Source organism: Amblyomma americanum, chromosome 8 (genome assembly GCF_052857255.1).
Source record: "Amblyomma americanum isolate KBUSLIRL-KWMA chromosome 8, ASM5285725v1, whole genome shotgun sequence".
In the NCBI taxonomy this organism is placed as follows: domain Eukaryota; kingdom Metazoa; phylum Arthropoda; class Arachnida; order Ixodida; family Ixodidae; genus Amblyomma; species Amblyomma americanum.
Window position 1 is genome coordinate 4,377,537 of NC_135504.1, and position 24,968 is coordinate 4,402,504.

Below are 24,968 nucleotides of genomic sequence, written 5' to 3' on the forward strand. Positions count from 1 at the left end.
GCATTGAATCTTTCTCGCTCGTGTACTCACCAAATACTTTTTTCTCTGCGTCTCCTCAGCAAGCACTTGCATATATAGGTGATACCTCATGTAAAAAAAAAAAAACTGGACAAGAGGTAATCTGTTGTTTAGTGACAAGAGCACAGAGGTCAGTTTTCTGGGGACTTCCCGCTAAGCAAAAAAGAGTAGTCACTGAAAGTCACTAATTATAAGCAGGTATGCAGGCACTAACCTCATGGTAAACTATGCTAGTGCACATTATGAATGGTGTGGCATCGTATTTTATAGTGTGGTTTAGTTTGGTACTGTATGGTATGGTATGGTACGACATGGTACGTTTCGCTATGATAAGGTCCGACATGGTATGGCATGGCATGATACGTCTCGGTAAGGTATGTTACGACATGCATGATATGGTATGGTATTGTTTGATACTTTGTGGTATGGTATGCTACGGTATGTAATGGTTTAGTTTTGGTTTTATAGGACTTAACGTCCCAAAGCGGGTCAGGCTATGAGGGACGCCGGAGTGGAGGGTTCGGGAAATTTAGACCACCTGGTGTTCTTTAACGTGCACTGACGTCGCACAGTAGACGGGCCTCTAGCATTTCGCCTCCATCAAAATGCGACCGCCGCGGCCGGGATCCAACCCGCGTCTTTCGGGTCAGCAGCCGAGCACCATAATGGTATGTTGTTACATTATGCCATGACCTCGTACGGTATGGTGCATTTTAGTATTATATAATGTGGCATGGTATGGTATGTACGACATGGCATGGTAGGTATGACCTGGCATAGAATGGTGTGGTTAGATAGGATGGCATGACATAGCGCGGTATGGTGCGGTTTAACATCACGTGGCATGGCATGGTATTGTGGGGCGGCATAGCATGTATGGCATGCCATACCATACGATGCCATGTCATGCCACTACATGTGATACCCTACCATGCCATGTTATACCATACGGAAATATACTGCACCGTACCATACAATAGCATAGCATAATGAAGTTCTCTGGTATCTCGTATGGTATGGCATGGTATGGTATGGTGGCACGGCATAACATGATATGGTATGCTATATTATACCATACCATAGCATGTATGTTATACCCTACCATAGCAGTGACCAGTAAACTTTATTATGCTATGCCATTGTATGGTATGGCGCAGTATGTTTCTGCATGGTATAGCATGGCATAGTATTGCATAGCATAGCATAGCACGGCATAGTATGGTTTGGTGTGGTTTATTGGTCCCAAAGCGACTCAGGCTACGAAGGACGCCGTAGTGAAGGGCTCCGGAAATTTCGACCACTTGGGGTTGTTTAACGTGCACTGACATCGCACAGTACATGCGCCTCTAGAGTTTCGCCTCTATCGAAATTCGACCGTCGCGGCCGCGATCAAACTCGCATCTTTCGGGTCAGCAGCCGAGCGCCATAACCACTGGGCTACCGCAGCGGCTTCTGCATGGCATATTATGGTATGACGTGGAGTGGCATGGCATTGTATGGTAGGACGGCATGGGATGGTATGATATGCTATGATATTTTATTGTGTGCTATAGAATGGTATGGTGTTATGTGGTATGGCATGGTATGGAATGGTTGGTAAAATACAGAGTGTTATTGCATGATATGGCATGGTATGTTATGGCATGGTATGTTATGGTATGGCATATAATGGTATAGCATGGTATGGTGTAGTATGGCATATAATGGTATGGTATGGTATGGTGTAGTATGGCATGTCCCGGTATGGCAGGATGGTATGGTAGAATCGCATGGCATTACGTGGTACGGAATAGTATGGTATAGGGGTTTAACATTTCAAAGGTGCACAGGGGCTACCTGCACACGAGGCCTTGAGATTATAACTATCAGCGGTTCGTTCACATGCATGAGCATCGCCGAGCACATCGGGGTAGTAGCATAACACCTGCATCCGAACCCGATAGCCGTGGCCTGGGCTCGGTACCATCACATCCGACTCAACATCCCAACATCACAGCCACTATGTCTTTACGAGTGGTAGAGGCGAATTATTGAGCGATAATTAGTCTTAGTCAGTCTTCCCGTCCACTAAGTGCCCGCCACGAAGTCTAATGTGCGGCACTTTGTACCATATAGCCTATTTGCCTAAGAGTAGGCTTTGGGCGAACATAAGCTTCACTCTGCTCATTTTTCCTTTACAAGGTATCGCCCGCAGAAATCGCCGCACGATGAAAAAGTCACCTGCATGGGCAGTGAGAAAACATAATTTCGCTTTTTCTTCCTTTGCTTTGTCGACGACTTTGTCGACTTTGTTCACTTTGTCGCGCAGAAAAAAACGTGTGCAGCTGTTTTTTTATATATGATTGTATCAACTTCTAAAAGTATTTTGTGTCTTTCTAGTCTTTTTTCATCACCTTAAGCAAACTACACCAGCAGTCATGGCACTCATTATAGTACGCATCAAAAACGACATGCAAATGCGATGCTGTAAAGTTACATTCAGGGTCTTCTATTCAATCCTTTTTCAATACTCCCATTCATCTTTCTTGTTGCAAAGAGTAGCGTTGAAAAAGTGCCCTGTAAAATGCCAGACAAAAAAAAAACGCTTAAACACAGTTATTACGTACAACGGGAGCTGGCCTATGACCGTGCCTCGTTTGGTCGTGGATTGGGGCACATGTCTCCTCGCGGCTAGAAATTACTCTGGTGACGAATCGGGGTTTTGCAAAGGGACTGAGGGAATCTCTCTGCTCTGCAATTCGCCACTAGTCTTAGCACACTCACATTCAGCGGCACCAGCGGCATCAGCGCTGGCATCAGTGATGCCTCATTCATCAGCAGCAAACAGCAGACTGCATTCAGCACCGAGTACTTTCTACGCTACAACGGCACAGAAGTGCAGGCAGTACTACGGAACCATTGGCCTCCGAGCTGGAGCGATGACACGGCCGTCCAAAACTAAGCAGCCATTCATGCAGAACTGCGTAGTCGATGCAAACCATCGCGTCAAGTACCCCGAAAAGTACGGTTGCCCGTTTCATGTCTACAGCATGTTAGATCAACTTAGCAGGACTGAACATGAGGAATTCAGACAGTTTTCCGAATTAGTTCAATTATATTAATGAAAATTTCTGAAGCCTTCTGTACTTCCAAGGAAGAAATTATTGCCCTAAAGATTCATTTGAGCGCCGCCATGCGAGTATGAAGGATATAAGGTACAACTCTGTTCCTGAATTGAGATAAGGATTTACTACTGCTTTATTCTGCCGCCTTCTCTCTTTTAAGCGGATGGTGCACATCTCGGCTCCGACGCAGTACATTCGTGTTTCCTTTGTAAATCGGTAAGGTCCGTAAACAACTACCGCAAATAAATTGCCATAAGAAAGGCGCATAAGATAAGATACGCTTCTTTATGACCTTTGGTACAGTGGGTTCATCAGAAAAGCAATTTTCAGTAAGAGAAATGTTTGGGGGCACTCGTATCGTATCATGAAGAGTGATTTAGCCTTACAAAAATAAATGCTCGTCCCTGATTTCTCCATTCGTCATTCGAACTTTTCGTCAGGAGAGCAGGTTGGGCTTGTTGGTTTTCCATCCTGATGTTAACAGCGTAGAACGTAGACGACGCGCGAAAAGAGAAGCGCACACAACGAGTGCTGACTTTCAACAACGTTTAATTGGAAAGGTATTGAAGTACAACTGTAGTTTGGGCAAGTTGGTTGATGATTCACAAAGAAAACGGCGCGAAATACGGGTAAAAAGAGAAACAAACACTCCGCGGCTAAAAGCTGGCTGGCAGTCCTTGATTGGTAGCGCCCTCTTCCGCCACCTGTCGCACACACGTCATTTTACGCCATGAAACACACGTCGTCCTGCACACTCAGCGCTAGACTGCTGCACGCCCAACACCTGTAGTTCTTTTGTGTAAGCAAGTCGTCCATATTGTTAACAAAAAGAAACTTCAGCTTTTGGGCTCGCAGTAATTGCGATGAGTGCGCAGGACGACGTGTGCAACAGGGTGTAAAATGACTCGCGTGTGACACGTGCTGTCCATGAAAATTAGTTTTTGTGTTAAGGAAACGGCGCAGCACCTGTCTCACATCTCGGCGGATACCTGAACTGCGCCGTAAGGGAATGGATAAAGGAGGGAATAAGAGAAGGGAGGGAGAAAGAGGTGCCGTAGTTGAGGACTCCGGAATAATTTTGACCACCTGAGGATCCTTTAACGTGCGCTGACATCGCACAGCACACGGCCGCCTTAGCGTTTCGCCTCCATCGAAACGAGGCCGCCTTTGTCGGGTTCGTACCCGGGTACTCCGGATCAGTAGCCGAGCGCCCTGACGACTGAGCCACCGCAGCGAATATAAGAATCTGTATCCTTTCCAATCAAACGCTGTTGAATGTCAGAGATCGTTGTGTGTGCTTCTCTTCTCGTGTCCAGTCTACGTTCTGCGCCGTTCAGGTACTTTCTGTGCAGCTTAACATTGAGTCCCCTCAATAAATTTCGGAAGCTATGGCCCGCCGTGTTTCTCGCACTTGTTATCCACTTTGTTACAGCCTCTCTGTTTTTAGACGCACACTGCAGTAATAGAAGGGCGTATGGGCGCAGAACATGACCCCATCGTTATAGTAGGTGCGGGGAAGTAAACAGCGTCAACGTAGCAGTTACTTCTCAACGTTGACTCAAGCAAGCATGTCACCTTAAACCCAACAGCGCCGCGTCGACAAGGCGGCCGATGCTGAGAATATATTTATATAAAACTTCCCTTTGAACTTGATTGCAAACTTTGTTCAGAAGAGGTGCAAATTCCCGACGAAATGACCAGCTGTTTACACCCACCTGCCTGCCGCAGTAGATTTGGCCTCACGAGGAGGGTCGTGCGAATGTACTTGTTGCTTAGTTAGTTGGTAGAGAGACAGAAAGAAACAAGTAATGCACCAAGGGTCCAGTCTCAGGCCTATTTTTTCTCAGTTTTAAAGATCTCAATATCCGTGTCTCTTTCGTCTCTTGCCCAATGGCCGGGCTCAGGGGTATCATAACAGAATTTGTTACTTAGACTATGATCTATATTAGCGGATATTGGAGAGGATATTAAGTTAGTGCTTTTAGACGAGAACGAATCTCATACAACGACCATAATGAAGGCTGGAAGTCCGTTTGCGTGATAAAAATGAAATAAAATCTCCTTAGGCCCTCCTGCTTTCACAGGTCATGCCTTACATTTCAGCTTTCCCTTTCTTTCAGTTCTCGAAAATTCTCATTTCCTTCACACGGACAAAAAATGGCGACCGGCCACTCTTTACTGAACCGGTCACAGCTCCAGCTCGGCTCCGAGGAGCGTACGATACAGGCACGTTCCGCTCGAGGTAACCGGTATGCTTGCCGCCTGCGAACAGCACAACGGAAACTGTGCGATCAGCAAGGATTCTTTCCACCCTGTTCCAGCCCTTCCCGCCCAGTTCCAGCATATTAGCATGTTAGCATGCATGATATTCATCATGTTATCATGCTATCATATCAGTAGCAGAGTGGAGAGGCGGCTAAGTTTATGGGTTAGATTTGTGTGAGGAAAAGATATTCTTTTCATTGAAAACGCCAAGTGCCGTACACGGACGTTCAGGAAGTAGCGAACATCGCAACAAGAATATTTCTGTTCTCTAACTTTTTAGTTATCTGAAATATGCGCTCATTCCATTTCACTGTGCGTTGACACATTAGCCCGTATTGAGAGTCACATTTTTCTGCGTCTTTCTTCCTCCTTGTTCCAATTATGATCTTTTCTGTTTGCATTTGCATACCATACATGTCTTCGCCAACAAGTTAACACCCTGGAACATGTGGTCACTTGGCCAGGTAAGCTGTGTTGTGCCAAGTGCACGGAGAGAAAAAAAGTTATCCTGTGGTGAAAACGATCATTCGCGGCAAGAATATTCGGTGTCGTCTTGTAGCCTTTCAGCACCTTTTGGGCCACAGCTTCAATTTTCGAGTAGTCGATGCTGTTCAGTCTGTCGCGTTTGCAATAAACATGTCCTGAATAGGACTCTATCCTAATTTAGGCCGAATAATCCATTAAGGCACACAGGTTCACTCAGTACTCGCACACGTGTTTATCGGATGGTGCTGGTTTTAGTCAATTATCAGCTGCAACACATTACTGCTTTGTCTGTGTGCATTGCACTAGGCGCTGAGATCGGACATTGCGCTTAGGCAGATGTTTTAAAGGTCTGGCAGTGCCTTAGAGCGCGCGATTGAACCTAAGTCTCATTCAGCTCAGGCATGCTAACTAGCTGTGCTTAATTATTTGGAGTGCGCCCTGACCCACAATAATATATCCTTGTTGGGCACACGATGAGCCGCTAAGAACGTTCTAAGCCTTGAGCTCTACACTATATCTACTTTACATTCGAGCAAGAAATGTTGAAACCTATTCGCATAGTAAGTGTAGTTCCGTTACTGAGGGTCCTGCTGTTAAGTTTCTGTTTACCAGTTGCCCTGCCAAAAGTGGGTGCGAATCCTTGAAAATTCCTCTCCCAATCAGTGACTTTCAAGGCGACATTTTCGTGGTGCCAATTGTCAAGCACGATTCAATTCAATTATGACATTCCTAGAAAGAATCCTTGCAGATCGCAATTCATCGAACACGTTATTGAAAAATGCACATGTAACGTAGACAGGACGCCGTCATTACAAGTTGCAATGTGCGAGTTCCGGACGTCGGTGTTTACACCACACCGTACCTGGTCGAGTGCGATGTTGTCGGCATTCCACGCGATGACAGGGACGCCCAGGTATCCTAGTAGCTGCAGCACGTACTGTACAGAGGCCGCGTTGCTTCCGAACACGGCCGAGTTGGTCAGGTATAGCACAGCGACCACGTCGTCCGGAAGCAGGTCTTCGCAAAGGCGGCGCAGGATGTCTCTGTGGCGGTAAAGACGAAGACACGAAATAGGCTTCCATCAAACCCTCCGGCAAACGGCACAGATTTAGCAGTTTCTGATCTAGTCGAAGAAACAGCACTTTACTAGTCCAATATAGACCATCCCAAACTGATTATCGCCACATTGCTCGATGGACTGATGTGTGCTGATGGCGCCACCTATTCCAACGTGCTTACAACTGATGCGTTGATCAACCCAGCGAGCGATCAGGAGACGTGCAGGGAGAGCTTGGTGGCGCTAGATGCACAAAGCGGCCCAACAAGCAGTGTTGCGACGTCAGGGTTTCAAAGGTGTATAGCTAAGGAAAGCAGCGGCGCAGGCTCTTCAAAGGACGCCCTGCAACCATTGCCTGCTGTCTATTGGCGCGAAGTGGTGATCAGTCGTTTTGCATCTTATGATACCACACTAGCAAGCAGACGGAGTTTGACTGCGATGTCGCGATAATAGGTAGGAGCCTTTCGTTGGAAGGCCTCCTTTAAGAAGCATTACCAGCGCCGTTCATGAATTCTATTCGATCACAGTATTTATTTTTCGATTCCACGGTACACATGCCATCAATGCTGAAGATTAAGGTAGATCTAGAGGCAAGGTACTGCCTTGTTATCGCCAGGTGAATAGTTTATTCTGTGTATGCCAGGTGACCACAGAATTAGTTCTGCTAAACGGCTTGCGTGCTTCGTTATTAGTCTCTAGCGTTGAATTTGACCTACACGGGTACGAAAAGAGTGTCCATGGTGGTAGCCATTGGAATCCATGGCATAGACCATCGCTCATCTTTGATTTCCCAGTAAGTTTCTGCCGCCCCATCAGCTGCGTTGGAGCTATAAAGGCTGACCAGGGACGCTTCGAAGCATGTCTGAAATGAGCTCAGTAAAGCGGATGATCCACAATCCCGCTGACCTTCTGTCATTGATGCACATGCTAACTGGGCTCATTCTTTTCCTTGCGTCAAGCAAAACATACAAACGATTGACTTTCATGCGGTAATATACCTTGACAGGAAAGCTCTCAATTCATCAACTCGTTCAATAGACGTGAAACAGCCTTCTGAAGCAAAGCGTAGTGTGACTAGTTCCTGTGCCGCTGTTCTTACGCAAACAGAGCCATAAAAGACGGTAGGCAAAGGCCTCAAGGCTCAGACTATTAAGGACGGTTGGACTCACGGCCGCCAGGGAGGAAGACCTCTAAGGTGCATGACAGAGAACAATAGACAGCTTTAGCATACCGTGTACCGTGTTACCATTAGCGTTACCAGAGAACCGAGAGCCCGCCCACCGCCAATGCGCATGCGCAGAACGTCTCGGTGGCGCCAGATGGTGCCAGGTGCCCGGCAGCTGCACGCACGCCTCCCGCATCGGGACCAATCAGCGCGTGCTCATTGGCAGTGGGCGGGATCCCGGTAATCCGGTAACGATAACGGTAACACGGTACACGGTATGCTGAAGGTGTTTAATAAGAACCAGAGGCTACTCACATTTTTCTATATAGTAGACTCCATGATTACCTAAACTCCCTTGTGTCCATTAAAGTTTTCACCACCACCATAGGGGACCTTGTGTTTAAAGAAGAGCACGAAAAGACACGAACACGACGCGGGCTCTGCGAAAAGGGCGGGACTTCCTTTAGTCCCGCCCCCTCGTGGAGAGCTCCCAACGGCCACTCACTTGGGCGTTGGCTGGAGGGACATGCGGACGGCCTTGGCGTGCACAGAGAAGAGTTGCATGAAGCGCAGGCCACCGCGGCCTCCTCGCGCTATGGAGGCCACGCCATCGCGCAGTTTCTGCTGGTACTTGCGCTGTTGACTCAGCAGCGAAGTCTCCGGGAATATGGCACCGAAGGTCAGGTTCTGCAACAAACGTGGCGACTCGTATGCGTGCGAATATTTTACGTGCATATGCGCGGCATGGCACTCATAAGTACAGTGTGGACGGGCCACGAGTAAAGGCGAAAAAGTGCGCGTCTGGCCCTCCCAACACTTTTGAGGCTGTGGAAACTGCGAGTGGTTCAGCCTCAGTGGCATTCTTTGTGGCGCCTGCAGACGCTGTTAATTAACGAACTCGTTCATTAGTCTTCGAAGGCATCCTTGGTCAAAAAATACTAATTCAAACTTCCGAAACGATATTCAAAACTAAATTAGATTCGATTGTTTTAAAACAGCTTACAAATGGTCTTGGCTGTTTTCTTTTTTCAGGTGTCACTGCGTCGTTTTTACACTGGGATGGCAATATAGGCGTATAATGTTTCTGCGACAAGGGATGAACGAGACGGAAAAAAGAAGCACGCAGCACACGTTGTGCTGCCCTATGTTTTAGTCTAATATTCTATACTAACAAGCTCAAACTACCTTTTCGTTACTATTCCGTATAGTCTGATATGATTTCCGTATGATGTGCATGATGTCATGCAAAGCCGTATTTGCACTTTTCTATGTGCGTTGTCCGTGCAGTCTGTGCGAACTCCGTACGTACCATATGGCCTCTATGTGGGCCATGCGGAAAATGTACCAAATTATGGAAATGTTCATATCGAAAGTCTGTACGGGAACGCAAGAAGAGAGCATTAGTTTACAGCGAAAGTAACGAATTCACGTGAGTAAAACAGTCGTAAAAAAAGTGCTGCATCTTTCCTAAAATACGATATGTTTTTGTATTTTTCTCGTAAAGACAGATTTTTCAACACGACTATAGTATTTTTATGTAATACTGCAACATCTTTCTGTAGTACTTTTCAGTAGTTCTATCGCTACGACAAGAGAGAAAACAATAGTGAAGAAAATTCTGCTGTTGCAACAAAAAGATCTGTTGTTACTACAAGATCATAATCATGAATGGTACATTTTTTTTTTGCGAGAGCAGGATATTTCCAGTCCGGTTTTTCGGCATGGAGGCGGCTTCTTGAATGCGTGATGGCCCAGTTTCAGAAAAAAAGCTAAAATGAGCGAAAACTGGAAACCTAACCAACAAAACCGAGGTTCCTTTCACGCCCTTCCTGCTTGTTTTTCTTTTTCTCTGCAAAAGAAGCCACAACTCCGCTCCACGACGAACCACCGCAGCGGTAAACATCGCATCGATACGCCTTCTCTTCGGGGCACGCGCTCGTGTTTTCCTTGTTACTTTTACTGATTTATATTTTGCCCCGGTGCTCTTGCAGCTTTTCCCTCTTTCGGATTTTCTCGCCAACTGAAAACTTTCACAGATGAAGTTTCTCATCCCCGATACCGATTCCTGATGCGTCCGGCGATCTCCATAGAATACACAGCATCCTCTCTTCCTTGAATGTTATAGAGAGAAAAAATAAACCAAAAAAGCTGGCTTGGCTCCTCTTAGTAGACACCCGCATCCTGGAAAGAAAAGGTGGCTGCGTAAAGAACTGGCCCGTGAAAAAAGGGCCCTACGAGATTGGAACCAAGGCCTTCTTGTGTGCTGATTGTCTATTTTTTTTCTCTAGTGTACGGTTCAGGCGACGCCTGGCGGCAACAACGTTGTGTTGCGCCACCTCGCAGTCGTGGAATGAAAATTCAACTTTGGTTGTCTTTCCCTCCCTCCTCCTGTCACCGCATCTCATCTTGTCACAATGGTAGAGGGGGGGGGGGGGGGGTCCGATAGGAGTTACTGGAGATTTGGCCCCTTTTTTCCTTTCTTGCAGCTCAAAGGCATCCGGCGTCGTTCACAAGCTGGCTCGCCGAAAGCTACCGCCAGCATTTTCTTTTCCCTTCCTTCCTTCCTTCCTTTCACGCGTCCTCCTTCGCGTTCACTGCTTTCTGCACACGGCCGTGACCCACACCGCGATTATAAATCAAGGGCTCAAAAACCACTCCGAGAGCGGGAAAAACCACTGGGGCGTGGAACCATTCTCCTCGCCTCCGTCCAGTGCTCCAAAGGCACAGCCGGGCGGCATCCAGAACTTTAGTGTTCTGCAACGGCGACAGGGCGCGTTCCCGAACTTTCTCCCACCAACCCTTCCCATTTTCATTCATTCTATCTCTTCATACAAGTTCTCACCGTCTTTCTTTCCTCCTCCCAAAGCCTAGTGCCTACAGCTTTCCGTCATGCGTGGTGTTCGGCGCAGCAAAAAGTACAGCGGTGTCCCTGGCTTCGTGTACGTTCTGGTTTGACCTAGTTGGGGAGACATGCTGTTCGATCAGGTAACAGTAAAAGTACAAGACGAAGAAAGGAACGAAGAACACGAGGACTTTGTGGCTTCTCTGACAAGGCTTGCCGAGTTCAGCGCTTCCAATGGTCTTATGTATAGTTCTTGCTTATGACTGGGCTTCTTCACGCGTAAAGTTCCGCCTTCGAGCTCCAGCGCAGTTTGTAGGTTCTGAGTTAGTGCAAGCATGGCGCCGTTATGTAACAAGTCCAACCGTTTTTCCGGCGTAGCAAGTTGCTTAAGGAGTGTTTTGCCGTAAAGGCACTGCTAGTGGCGTCGAAGTCGCCACGTGAATATGTATGAACGGGTTTTCCAAGCAAAGCGAAACCAAGTCGACAGTCTTGCCTACTCAGCTGCCAGCTTCTCTCGGTGCCCGGCATTCGAACGATAGAAGGTGGCCGAGGACGAAAAGAGATGCGGCGCCTGCCCCCGTCTCGACTAGTGGCCTTCACGGCATCGGACCATCGAGAAACTATAGGAACTATCCGCGTGCTTTCATATGCGCAGACGTGACAGTAGTGTCACCCCTCCCTCCCTCCCTCCCTCCCCTCCAAGCACCTAACTTTTTCTAGACTGACTTCTTAACGTCGTAAAGCGGCAGAAGTGCACAAAAGGTTAGCACATACATACAGACACTGCGTGATAAAGATATCAAGTGCCCGGTTCTACTGAATTAGTTTTTTCGGAGTATATTTCAGCATGTCAGACCGGCCTCGGTTTGTTTTTGCTTTGCGCTGAGAGGAGTAGCGAATGAGCAGTTTGCTCAGTCAGCGGTGCGTGTGCACCTACCTGCAAAGGCATCTTTATTCTGTGGGCATGTTTCGTGTGTAATTGCAAAGAGAAGTCGCATGAAGTTTTTTTTTCTGCTCTCCTTCGCAACAACTGCGCTTCATATTTATGTGTAGTGTTTTCTTCGAAGATACTGCGTGTCCAACCTCCACCAGCCTAAAGGAACCATCTGCTGCGGCAGTTCCCTCTATGCAGCCATCGTCAAAGGGGACACATGATGGAAGGAAAGAGTAATATAGTCCTCTTATTGAAATGCGGCAGATCTAAGAAGAATAAACCATGGCGGAACAAAGTACTAACGAGTGAAGGACATGGTGTCGGAAAGTCCTTTTCGTGTCGCGTGATGACGTTCGAAAGCGCGTAGTTTGCAGGCACAGTTGACCAACTGAGCGTATTACGGCAATGATCGCGGTGCATGTGATGAGAGGCATTTGTCTTGTTTGTTTTATTAATTTGAGACTAGTAGATTATCTCTTTCTCAATCCGGAATAATCTAGATGGCGAGAAGGAGAACGGCAAACGAGTACGATACCAATAGTGAAGCTAATAATAACAACAGTGCTACACCTCATCGAGTTTAAGACAGATCTGATCTTCCAAACCTGCGCCATCTTTAAGCCGCCGTCTCTTCTAGGAAGACTCGGTACACTGCCCAGCACCAAAGCCGGGATGGCACGAACGCAGATTGGACGCAGTTGAGAGTATCAGACATAGCGACAACGATTTTAAACGCAGTGCGGAAGACCATGTTTACCAGGGCCAATCGCGTGTCTATGGACCAGACAATCTGTGGACGATTCAGCGATTCCCTCACGTGAATGCTTTCCTGTTTCCTTTCGCTGCCATCAAGCCTCCTACTACGTCCGGCCAACCAGCCGAGCTATTTGGTTTGACTACCACAGTGCAGGGAACAAACCGAGAAAGCGTAGCCGGTGCTAACCGCTATCAACCCTGTCCCCGCCCGCGAAAGCGCTGTGACGCATAGGGTGCTAGAAAGGCCTCGCCGCCGTCTTTTCCCAAGGACACGTATGAAGGAGACGCCGACGTGGGGGACTAGGGAAAAACGAGGCACGCCTCTCTGCGTGCCCAATGGTCCCTAGGCTAACGGGTTCCGGCAAATGGGCCAGGGGCAAAGCAGCGACCGCTGCAAGGTCTCGCAGCCTGACATATCCCCTCCCCACGATGACCGCATAGATCTCACTTCTCACTGCCATACATTCTCCTGACGCTGCTTTTCTTGGGTATTTTTCTGCGTACATGCCCCTGTGTAAATATATACAGACTGCTGTCTCGCAAGTTTTCTTTACTGTTGCGTTGTTTCTCCCGTACCGCTTGGTGCCCTTCAGGCGCTCGCAACCAGCGTTTTCGGTCATTGTTTGTTTGTTTATTTATTTGTAGACACTGCACTCACCACGCGGTGATTTTAGCAGGGTGGTACAAGCATGATTTAAAACAATGGCAAGTACAGAAAAAAAATGCACTGAGCACTGGCTGTACAATAGACATCTCAATAAACGCACAAGACACAGCTGGACTCAACAAGAACAAATAAATAAATAACACACACGGTTACAGCAAAGAAGGAAACTAGCAAATAATACGTGAAATAGCATTATTGTCAACATGATAAAAACGCAGTTAACGTTGGTGCAGAGACGGCATTGTTTTTCAGCTGATTCCAGTCAACTATTGTGCGGGGGAAGAAGGAAAACTTGAAACGGTTGTTACGCGAGGAAAACGGGGTAATACTTAGATTGTGCCTTTGGCGAGTAGCGTATGTGGAAGAGAAATATATTATGTTAGTTATGTCAGCTTTATAGTGGCCATTAATTAAATGGTACAAATACTTCAGCCGTGAGTAACGCTTTCTTCGCGCCAAGGGAGAAAGATTCGCCCTCTTTAAAAGATCTGTAACAGAAGTTCGGGTAAATGTGTTATAAATGAAACTCGCAGCCCTTCTCTGTACTTTTTCTAGCTTAGCAATATTAGTTTGCGTAAAAGGGTCCCAAATCATGACAGCGTAGTCTAAAATAGGCAATACAGCTGATTTATAGGCCAAGAGATGCACAGCGGGAGTAGAAAAGCACACGCCTGAGGAAAAAAGTTTACTGTTAGCGTTTGCGATCACGTAGTTAAAGTGGGCGCTCCAGTTAAGGTTCTTCGAGAGAGATGCCGTTAATTTTGGTAAATATTTGTTTGTAATGCTTTCAGAACATTCCTCTAAGTCGAGACAATGATGTTCATTAGAGAAAAGAACAAATTCAGTTTTTTTTTGCTCACGTGCTCAACAGCGAAAAGAAAAATTAAATGGGAATGAGTGAGGTATACTCTTGCAAACCTTGTTCGATAATGCTTAAACTTTCTTTATTTCTAAACAAAGCGTTACTTCTTGCAATTCTCCAGTGGTTTATTATCTGGATATAAATGAAAATATGTAATGTGACTTGAAAATATAGAACGTATGGGTGTATGTGCAATAACGTAGAATCTCCGTTCCCATGCGGTATAAATGAAAGTACAACTGCAGTGAAGTATCACAAGCCGCATTTTGTTTATAAACCTATTTTCACTATGGAAACCGACACATGTCCAACATTCTTGGACAGAGAATTTCGAAAATTGGAATATTGTAAGATTCTGTTATGAATTAATGAAGGTAATGGTCCATTCTTCAGATATGTACCAAAATTTTTCTTCTAAAGTGAATCCATCGATCGCATCAAACTAATGGGGCACGCTTTTGACGACAGCAAGAACGTTAATAGAAAAAGAAATGCAAGACTGCCTTGGGGTGACCTGTGGATATATTGATTGTAATCTTACATTCTGTGAAAAAATTTCGTTCATAAACCGTTTCCCGCTCAAAAATGCTTTTGTCTGAAATTGTTCGGTATGAAAAGACGACCGACCCCAATCTCTTCCCTGCTGCTCGTGCAGCCTTTATAATGCCGTTTTGAAAAGAAGAAAAGGACAAGAATCTTAAAAAAAATCACAGGGAATTTCCAGGTCAAATTGTCGTTATAGCCTTGAAAGCTTGACTAAGAAACAGAAGGCAAAAAGGGTATTTCTTGACCCAAATGGGAAGAACTAAATATAGCGAAATGAATTAGAGAATACAATTTTAATGCAATAATCATTATTTTTCGCTATTTAACTTCCAGAGCACGTGTCACAAATGCAAAGCTTCCTGGGATGTTCGTTGGACCCCGCTCGTGATCTTATGTTCTGCACTGGCAACTGCTGCAACCCCTAGCCCTATTTCACGCACATTTGAGGCCGCAGGTTAAACGGGCTTTTATTTAATGTTTGGCGCTCTAATCTTACCGGATAGCAAAGAAACCACGGTGAAAATAACACGCGACGGTGACCAACACTGTAAAACTTTAGGAGTTTGCTTTTGAAACCGAATGAGGCCCTTTCATCACACAATCTTGAGCACTCGTTTTTCTTATTGGCGCCCGTAAGTAACACGTCTCCGAGTAAGTGCGCGTCAACGTTGAATTACGCATCAAGGGTTTCATAAAAATGGAGGAAATTTCAAGTGAGATAAAAAAGGGGAATATCTGAGTTAGTTTATGTATACTTCAGGTTTAGATGCAGCAGAATCAACATCACTATCAGTTACCCCAGCCAGCAATCCGGCCAAGCATTGCAGCGATTGCAGAACAAACAAAAAAGACGAAAGAAAACACGAACGCAGGTGTAAGCCCAATTTGCATGAAGTGTAAGTCCTGGAAAGGAATAGAGACAGGCTAACACGTGAGATCCTTGAAGCGTGCGTGATACATGTAAAAGAATAGCAGTCCGTAAGCACACCACCGATATCGTTATCAAGAAAAAAAATTCGTTTTTTGAGTCAAGCAAGATGCCGATGAGAAGCAAGAGATTTGACACGGAAACAAAATGCGCGGGTTGCCACTAAAGAATTTTAGTTGTCAGTGCATCTTAGTCCTCGTTCTGTGCGTTCCTTTCTGCGTCATGTTCTTCTGATTCTGCTGCATCAAAATCTGAAGGATCCAAGTGTGGCTTGTGAGCACGCTTTAAGTAGTGCATGACCAGTGTGCACCGAGCGAGTTGGTAGCTGCGCATAGTCGAGAGAAGCCAGTGGACACTAGAAGAGCACTGTCCTTCCGTTGACTTCCACGGTGGAGTACTGCTCTACACGCTTACTTCACTTTATAGTAAGCGCGTGCGATAAGTGCCTTTCATCCAGGCTTTTTTCCCCGATTTGAGCGGCATACACAGGCTATGGGCTGATAACAAACATTTTGTTTTCTCCTTCCACGGTTATTAATAATATAGCTTAGAGTACAGGCGGATAATTTCCGGTAAAACCAAACATAGTATTCGTCACCAAAAAATGTTTTGCTCAATAGACACGCATTACGTTCAGTATGCCCTTTTAGATTGCCGGAAAACATCTGGCTGTCTCGTACACCAGCCATAGCTGGGCTTCACAGTCGGAGCTGGACAGCGTTTCCTCCCAGTCGTCGGTCGTTGGGTTTGTTGTCCTGTTCAGTTATGGAGGTTTAAATTCGTGCAGACTTTTGGGCACGCGTTTCATTCTCTTTCCATTCACTGGTTTCTTTTAAAACCATAACCGTGTACACGTCTTCGGGCCGGGCTGTGCGGCCTAACTGCTTGAGAGTCGTAGCGGTCGTTAGCATTTTCCAGTCTCAAAAACCAAATGAAGAAAAAAACCTTAGCTCCATACACCAGCAAGTCTGTGTCATGGCTCCTGTAAGCTTTGCTTACTATTCTGTATGCTGACTGCCCACTGCCGCTTAGATTTTTTGCAGAGACTCAAGTCTAAGGCCGGTAAGCTCATTCTTAAGCCGACGCCCAGAGCGAATAGCCTACGAGCTGCCGGCGCTGCCTTCAACGCTGTTTCACTTTCTGAAGTAAGCTTCCTTCTACACAAATAAAAAAGAAAACTCAATTTTCTTCCTAAAAAAAAAAACCAAACAAAAGAACTGCTTCTGCTGCTCGCTGTCTAAATCCCACCTTCAGAATAAAATACTCTATCCGTCTCAACCGCGCCCTTTTAGAGAGCCTGACTTTCAAAGATAATGTTTAAATTTCGAAATACGATCATTTCACTTCTATTTATTCTTGTCTACGTCGGGTCTGCTCTTGGGCTCAAACATTCTTTGAGCCCTCTATAGAGTGCGCGTCCTGCTCTGAGCGTCGCATCATAACAGATTCGTTACTCTAAAGTTTTCCGACTCACGCAAAGCCGTACTTCTTTAAAGAGAAGCTGAACCACGAACTAAGTCAGTGAAGAATGGTTTCCTTTTTACGTCTTACACGTCGCTTTGATGAAACACTGTCGCGACTGCGATTCAATGAGGAGCGGTAGGGCCCTTTAAGAGCGCCGGACAGAACGACTCTATGTCTGACATTGCACAACTGGGCTTGAAAAAGCTCCTTCGTGTAGGGAAAGGGCGTGTTCTTTGATGTACCCTCTTTATGCGCCGGCTTTGATGCTTACTGCGATATCCGGACAAACGGAAAAATGAGAAAAACCAGCGCTACTCGAAAGCCTCCGCAAGTTTAAGCATCCAAAACCACGCTGCCCATGAAGGAAATGCCATTACTCGCTTGCCGTTGCAGCCAATGTCAGGAAAGTCGTTCGGAGGTCATTTTTCACTCGTACTGTTGCTTTTTCTGGTAAGCCTATTCGCATAACCATCCCCTTCCTTCACTCCGTTTTTCATTTTTTTTGTTAAGTGACAAATGATGGTTCGAAAAAAAGGTTTATCTGTCATTAATCTGCATTCGCATACCGCACACGCATGACTTGTTTTTTTTTTCGTTCCGCGCTAGTTTTACATCCATAGATGTCTAACATGCTTAATCTCTCGTCGAGTTTAGGGAAACTGCCGTAAACAATGTTAGCAAGAAAAGCGCGCTCGAGTGACTTCACTTATCCTGTAGGTAAGCATGGAAGGCATGTGCGCCTTGGAAGACCCCATCTGCGATATTTTTCTCGAAAGAATTCTCTTCACTTTTTTTTCCTGAAAATTTTTTGTCATCTTCTCAAGACCGAACCATACAGACAAGTCGACAGATCGAACGGAACACGCAACACGATATTATATTTTCTATCACTGGCGCAATAATTGAAAACGGACGTTTAAATACAAACGGTAGAAAGAATAACTTGCTTGTTCGAATGTTCTTGCCCTTAATGTTCATTTGCCAATAAATCCACTAGTTGCTACAAACTTTAGTGTCGTGCTGCGTGTTTCACTTCTTCTGGTAAAAAGTTTTCATTCGGGCCCTCGATTATTATGTAACAACCAGGCGAGTCCGGGACATCGGTTCGCTACGGATTTTATGATCTTTGTCCACACGCACCAAGATATAGTTTGTATGTAGACTCGTGAACCTCCAGGCGCATGCTGCTGCCACCAGCCAAACAGATCCCCGTCCAGGGGGAGGGTAGGTCTGTGCGCTAACTAAGGTCCTTAGTTTCTCGCGGTTCCATGCTAAGAGAAAACAAAATCGCGGATTGAAGCATTTTATAAGCGAAATTCTGTGTTAGTAACAATTCATTTTTTTGATACTATCGTTGTTACGGACATCAGTGAGAACAACAGTATGATTAAAATATTGCTATAGGCTGTGGAGCATATAGCCGTCTGCTATATGACTTATTTAAATTATTTGCACGAACATAACGAGAGGGGGGAGTTTGAGAACTCAGGAGAGTTTTTTCCTGTGAAGAAATATAGCTATAATTAATGCAATGTCAAACTATTTAGGCCCATCACAGCAGAGGGTTCCCCCAAAGACTCAGTTGGGCCGCTAAAACATAGCGGCAGCGGATAAGCAGACGATATTTATTAGGTAACGCTTTAGATGCGCAGGTTTCAATCAAGCGAAGGCAAGTCTTTGATTCCCAATGCATGCAGCGTCGCACGCAGCAGCAGTCGCCATCAGCGCCGCCGCTGCTCGGTGTTTCTTGCTGCCTGCGCCCGTTTGCCCTTCATTCCTTTGCCTACTCCGCTCAACTCTTTCAACCTCTTCTCTTTCTCAATGATTCACAGCGGCTTCTTTATATATCCATATCCTCCTACTCCTTCGCACTTTTTACGCCTAATGCTTTGCCCCGAGGTGCGTAGAAAGCTGGCTTCTTATACTGGCTCTCAAGCCTAGCGGCGATGGTCGCTTCTGCTGCCTTCAAAAGCTAGGGGACAAAAAGGATGCCTTCTATTCTGAATAAGACGCGAGGTGCATCCCAAAGCCTTATTTATTCTCACCCGTGGAATTTCTAGGATTATTAGTCTTCAATTCGTCGAATTTCAAAGTACGTCGCAGGAAGTATATGTGAACAAGAAAAACAAAAAAAAACAAGGGGGGTGGGGGGCTATCGGCTGTTTACCTGCAGTGATGTGGCTCAGATTTGTCGGAGAGTGAGCTTCTCCATAGACCAAACAATATTTCTCATCGCTCACATACGGTTTGCCTTTCCACTCCTCCGCCCTTGTGACGAAAATAAATCTTTCGCCTCACGGTAGATAATAGCAATATACGGCTTCAAAACGGGCGTTTCCGTCGTCTCATTACCCGCTGGGAATTGGCCGCTGCAATTTGTTCGTCCCTAAGGCTGCCACGCCTTTTTCTGTACCATTCCGCTGCAGATGGCTTGCGAGTGACGCCACTGGTGCCATGATGGCGGGCAAGGCATTGTTTCCACACTGCGCATCATAGCAGGTGGCCATAAGCGGAAATTGACACGCGCGGAGCCTCTAACCTTAGTCGTCGCCCATCGACATGGCAGCCGATATAACGTCGATGCAAGCGATGCATACACTGCCTGTGGCATTCTCTTCTTATTCCTTACTTCAATGAATACCATTTGTCGGCCATAAAGACAACGGCGTTACCCCGCTTCTAATGAGCCTCGAAAAACTTTTCACACGCTCTCGGAGTTCTTTGCTTACGCCTGCAGAAAGTCAATGTTTTCTCGCATCGTTTGCTCCTGATAGCGCTCGCAGCGGTTCGGCCGTCGCTGCCTCGCGTGTCGCTTTCCGCATCGTAAGCTGCCCGCTTCGAAAATTTGCCTGCATCTGTTATTGCCGGCTGGCTAGTGTTTGCTTCGCGTGGCCCGCGCTAGCGAACAAACGCAACGAACGAGGCAAGAAGACAGCACGCGAAGTTCACAAAACGCGCCAGGCTCAACAGGCGCCAAAGATAAAATACTGCGGGCCTTTCTTTCTTCTCTAACATTGTGCTTTATTTTTTCTTCCTTTTTACTTTCGCGTCGTTCAAAACAAACGCCGAGGGCGATCCTGGGGGGACAGAAAAAAAGTAAACACAAAGAACACTCCATATACAGCCGCTCTGGTGGCAGTCGGGGAAACCTTGGCACCGCGCGAAGCAGTAGCAGCATCTCCTGTGAGTAGTTCGATTATAATTTATGCAAAACCACGTGCCGTCGTGCCAACTTCTCCGCGCTGTTTCCTTGCTTGGTCTTTGCTGTTTGTTTCTTTGTGCATGCCTTTTACAGTGATAAATGTATAGGTGTTCTTCTGCGAGACGGTGGTGTCGCCGTCTGCCACGGTGGCGTCGACCACGCACGTCGCACGCCCACAGCTCAAGACCCATATAACATACAACCCGCATGGCCTCCCCACTACACCAATCCACCCAAGTGCGTCGGTGAATGATGAGTGAACGCGCCCACACGCACACACGCACGAACGCACGCACACGCACACGTCCACACAGGGTACGGCTTTTCGCCGCCTATACTCGTGTTGCGGGTCGGCGGTTACTACCTGCCGTAAGTAAATGTATCCCCTGATACTGAGAGATTCTAATCTTCACTGCCCAGCCTATAGTGTTATGCCCATCGGAGAATACTAAATATTACTTTAGATTTCTTCGTATTAATATTAAGGCCCACCATTGCGCTTTTCTTTGGGTCCTCGATAGTGCTTCGCAAATCGATCCCTCAGTTACTGAGTTCCTGGTTTAAGCTATAGGATACTCTCAGCTAGCGTTTATTGCTTAAACCCCCCCCCCCCCCCCCCTTTTCCTTTCTTGTCACTCCTATATCGCGTCGAACGGACGTAGCCCAGTTCTGCGGAGCAACGTTGATCGACTGCGAGGAACAGTCTTTTATATGCGTAGACTGCGTCGCCATCCTAAGCAGCCTTAAGTGCGTGGCACTGAAGGTGGCCCAGTGATCTAGGCAAGATGTCTTCGTGTGTACTAGATCTCATTGTTTGTTCTAGCTGCGTAAAATCTAGGAGCACTGCTACAATGGGACCATTCTCACTCGCTCAGTGCTAACGACGCACGTCTAGAAGTTGTCGCCACGGGCTCTAATTACTTACCTAATCATCCTATCGATATTTGTCGCACACCACCTTCACATGATCCTCTATCGATTACAGTCCTTCGTTTCAACCTCACTGTTCTGAGAACGACACGACGGCTGCCGACACATTTCGCGGAAACGACCTCGCCGACATAGCCAAGTAATGCTTTCGCATTAATAACAAGTAGTCGATGTTGAAGATGACCTTGATGCAATGTAGCAGCTTAAGTGGGCCACTACACAGTTTTTTATTTTTGCAGCCGGTCAAACCAAAGGTTCAGAACGTTCATTTGGAAGTTTTTTTTTTTATCGGCTCTTCAATGGCAGTCAAAGAAATCGAAATTCTTCAGTAGTCAACTTGCCTGCTGTATGAAGTTTGCCGACACCTGCGTAGCGGCGGGTAGCAGCAGCGCCGTCTGCAACAGCAGCGCAGACGACAGCAGGGTGACAAGCGCCGCCGCCGCCCACAGGGCGGCAGCACGCATCGCGCCGCCGTCTGCACCGCGCCGTCCGGGAAACTGTAAAACAACGACACCAGAGGGCAAAGGGTGGTCAATTTGCATCTCTAATGAGCGAGCCACGGCGTCCCACCCGATTCGCGCACCAACGAGAACACGGGAAACCACCCAGAAAAGCCTTTCTGCGCCGACGGTTGTAGCCAATTACGCGTTCTAGGATGAGCCGCTCGACAGTTAGCGCCGGCTTTAAATTACGTCCCTGTTTAGGTCGCGTCCACGGACGTGCGAGCGAGGCACGCCAAGTCTCGATTCAGGAGCGTTTGTTTGCTGTAGTGCGTTGGATCCGTGCAGGGCTTAGAGTTAAATCCCAGCCTTTTCTGCGGGAGCACCCGGACCTTAGTCTAGTGCTCATTAGAATGCAGCATGTGCAGCATGACTGATGCCGGCTGCTAGATATGTTCTCTGTACTAAAACAGCCAACTCATTCGCAGTGAAATTTCATAAAAAATGCCAATTTTTACTATAAGCTCCACGTATTGTGCTTCAAGCATTGGCCGAAAAAACATTTATGTGCTGTGTTGATTAGAGAACACTCGTAGAAAATATTGAGTACCGAACTCCAGTCTACGCTGCACTGTTGTGGCGTGGCGTGGCGTGGTGTGGTGTGGTGTGGCGTGCTACAAATAAATCGTCAGATGATAACTGGAGAAATATATTCGCAGCTTTTCCTTTTGGGGAAACTGCCCCTCAGATACTTTCTTTTTTTAGGCTTTTTGTTTTTACGCGTAATTGGGCAATATGCTATAAAGTTTGCGCATGCGAGCGGAAGGGTGCCCATATGAATGCGATTTGCGCGATGCACAAAATTAAGAGCCGGAATTCTGAACAAACACTTCTAATTAGCACGGCTGCCACCACTTACCATGTGGCGCTGAACACTGGAAGCCACTGCGGGCATTTCGAATGTTGGATACATCCCACTGATTTTCTGTGGTCACCGAGAATAGGAGGTGCAAACGCAGAAGCATTTTATAGGTCAGGTTTTGCAGGGAAGAAGTAGAGTCGGCGGTGATAATAAGCATGATGCTAGTTGCTGAAGGGCCGGAAAGCTGGCGTGGGGCTCACTGCTGCCTCCAACTTTGATGTTTTGCAGAACATTGCAACCACAGCTCGTATACACTAACTTCAGGCACACCCAATAGGCTTAAAGCTTGGTAAACACAGTATACGAATTGTCCCAAATTTAGGACTTCTGCACACTGCCACGCCACCTGCGAGCATAAACAGTGCAAAACAGATAAAATTTCATAAACACTACCTCTCCCTATGGCAAAGCACCATAATTCGGTGCTACTTTTTACTCCCAGGAGATGCAAACGTCTGGTCTGTGCAGAAAACTAGCATATGCATGTGATGATCACAAGGTTCAAAAGCGGTCTCCCGATTGTAACTATATTCTGAATTTCGTCTCAGCCAAAACGGCCAGGCACTTACGGCGGTATCTTTATATATCAGTTGTGTATATTTTCGCGTTTCTTGGAAATAATTTTTTACAAGAACACCAGATCGTGGCATGGCATACGAATTTGTGATTAAATTGTTTTGCACAATCCGCAAGTTCTGAGGAGCCCTATAGATTACCCATTACTACCATAAGTTACGCCTGCCCTTACAAATCTCTAAGTTATGCGCCTCTTAGAGTGGTCTCTAATTCTCCCCGTGTTACGTAACCCATGCTTGGTAGTGAACTTAAATTCGGCACATAATCATGGTAATGAGGAATATGTAATGAAGCAAATGAACAAACGCGGCGTCGAAGGTTATGGGAGTTCCATAAGTTGCACGATTGCACAGCTTTGATTACATTTATCGATTCCGTTCAAGGTGTAGTTCAAGCTCCCGCTCAGTGGAGCAGCATGAGCGCGATTCACATAGCACACCATTTGAATCTGAATGAGCGGCTGGCCACTCAAATTGGCTCCAACCGAGCTGCGTCAATTTTGGACGAGGTGCCGAGGCATGCTTTCTTCGCCCTGAATACGACTCCACTGGATCTGACAAAATGCTAATGTCACATTCGAGGGAGGAATAAAGCGGTCCTGCCACGCTTTCTGCGCTAAAATGTTGGAGCTGTATGTAAGTCATGAAGTCAGACTACGCAAGGACAAAGCGCACAAGCAGGCAGTGCTCGGGAGTGCATTTAAAGCGCAACAAAGAAAAAACTTTTGAGGGTGAATGAGCACGGAAAGAAACTTGTCAGTCCGATCCTTGACCTTGACTGACGTTGATAAGCCCCTTAGCAACAGCCTTAAGCTAAACGTCAGATCTGCAGCCATGCTTCTCTGTTCCCGACACGGTGATGACCTACAAATTTGGCCAAGATCATTTCCAGAATTTGGTCAAGTAACTCCCGAAATTTGACGTTGGCTGATTCGAACCAAAATCAATGTCGAACCATATTTTAACGCTCTCGACACAATCATCATCATCAGCCTGACTACGCCCACTGCAGGGCAAAGGCCTCTCTCCCATGTCTCACCAATTATTCCTGTCCTTTGCCAGCTGCGCCCACCGTATCTTCGCAAACTTCTTAATCTCATCCGCCCACCTAACTTTCTGCCGCCCCCCGCTACACTTGGCGTTACCCTAAGGAGCACCAGTTATCTTACCTTCGCCTTACATGCCCTTCCCAAGCCCATTTCTTCCTCTTGATTTTGACTAGGATGTCCTTAACCCGCGTTTGTTCCCTCACACACGCTGCCCGCTTCCGGTCCCTTTAAGTTACACATACCATTTTTCTTTCCATAACTCGCTGCGGTAATGTCCTTAACTTAAGCCGAACCCTTTTCGTTAGGCTCCATGTTTCTGCCCCATATGTGTGTACCGGTAAGATACAGCTATTGTGCACATTTGTCTTGAGGGATGCTGGTAAATATTCATTCATGATCTGAGAGAACCTGCCATATGCGCTCCACCCCATTCTTATTCTTCTAGTTATTTCCCTCTCATGATCCGGATCAGCTGTCACTACCTGCCCTAAGTAGACGCATTCCCTTACCACTTCCAGCACCTCGCTATCAATTATGAACTGCAGTTCCCTTGCTAGACTGTTGAACATATCTTTCGCTTTCTGCATGTTAATTTTTAGACCCACCATTCTGCTCTGCCTGTATAACTCATTGATCATGATTTGAAGTTCATCTGAGTGACTCAGCAAGGCAATGTTATCAGCCAATCGCAGATTATTTAGATATTCTTTGTCAACTTTGATCCCCAACTGTTCCCAATTCAGGCCTCGGAATTCC

At 46.5% G+C, this 24,968-nt stretch overlaps 1 protein-coding gene across 1 annotated transcript in view; it reads right to left on the reverse strand.

Annotated features, from left to right (window-relative positions):
• Positions 1-24,968, reverse strand: part of Nmdar2 (glutamate ionotropic receptor NMDA type subunit 2) — a 160,817-nt gene that overhangs the window by 38,638 nt on the left and 97,211 nt on the right. The window contains exons 2-4 of the mRNA XM_077633687.1: positions 21,568-21,723; positions 8,601-8,782; positions 6,736-6,916 (exon numbers count right to left, since the gene is read on the reverse strand). Coding sequence (XP_077489813.1) covers positions 6,736-6,916; positions 8,601-8,782; positions 21,568-21,690 — 486 coding nt within the window. The 5' untranslated portion in view covers positions 21,691-21,723. The remainder of the gene's footprint in view (positions 1-6,735; positions 6,917-8,600; positions 8,783-21,567; positions 21,724-24,968) is intronic.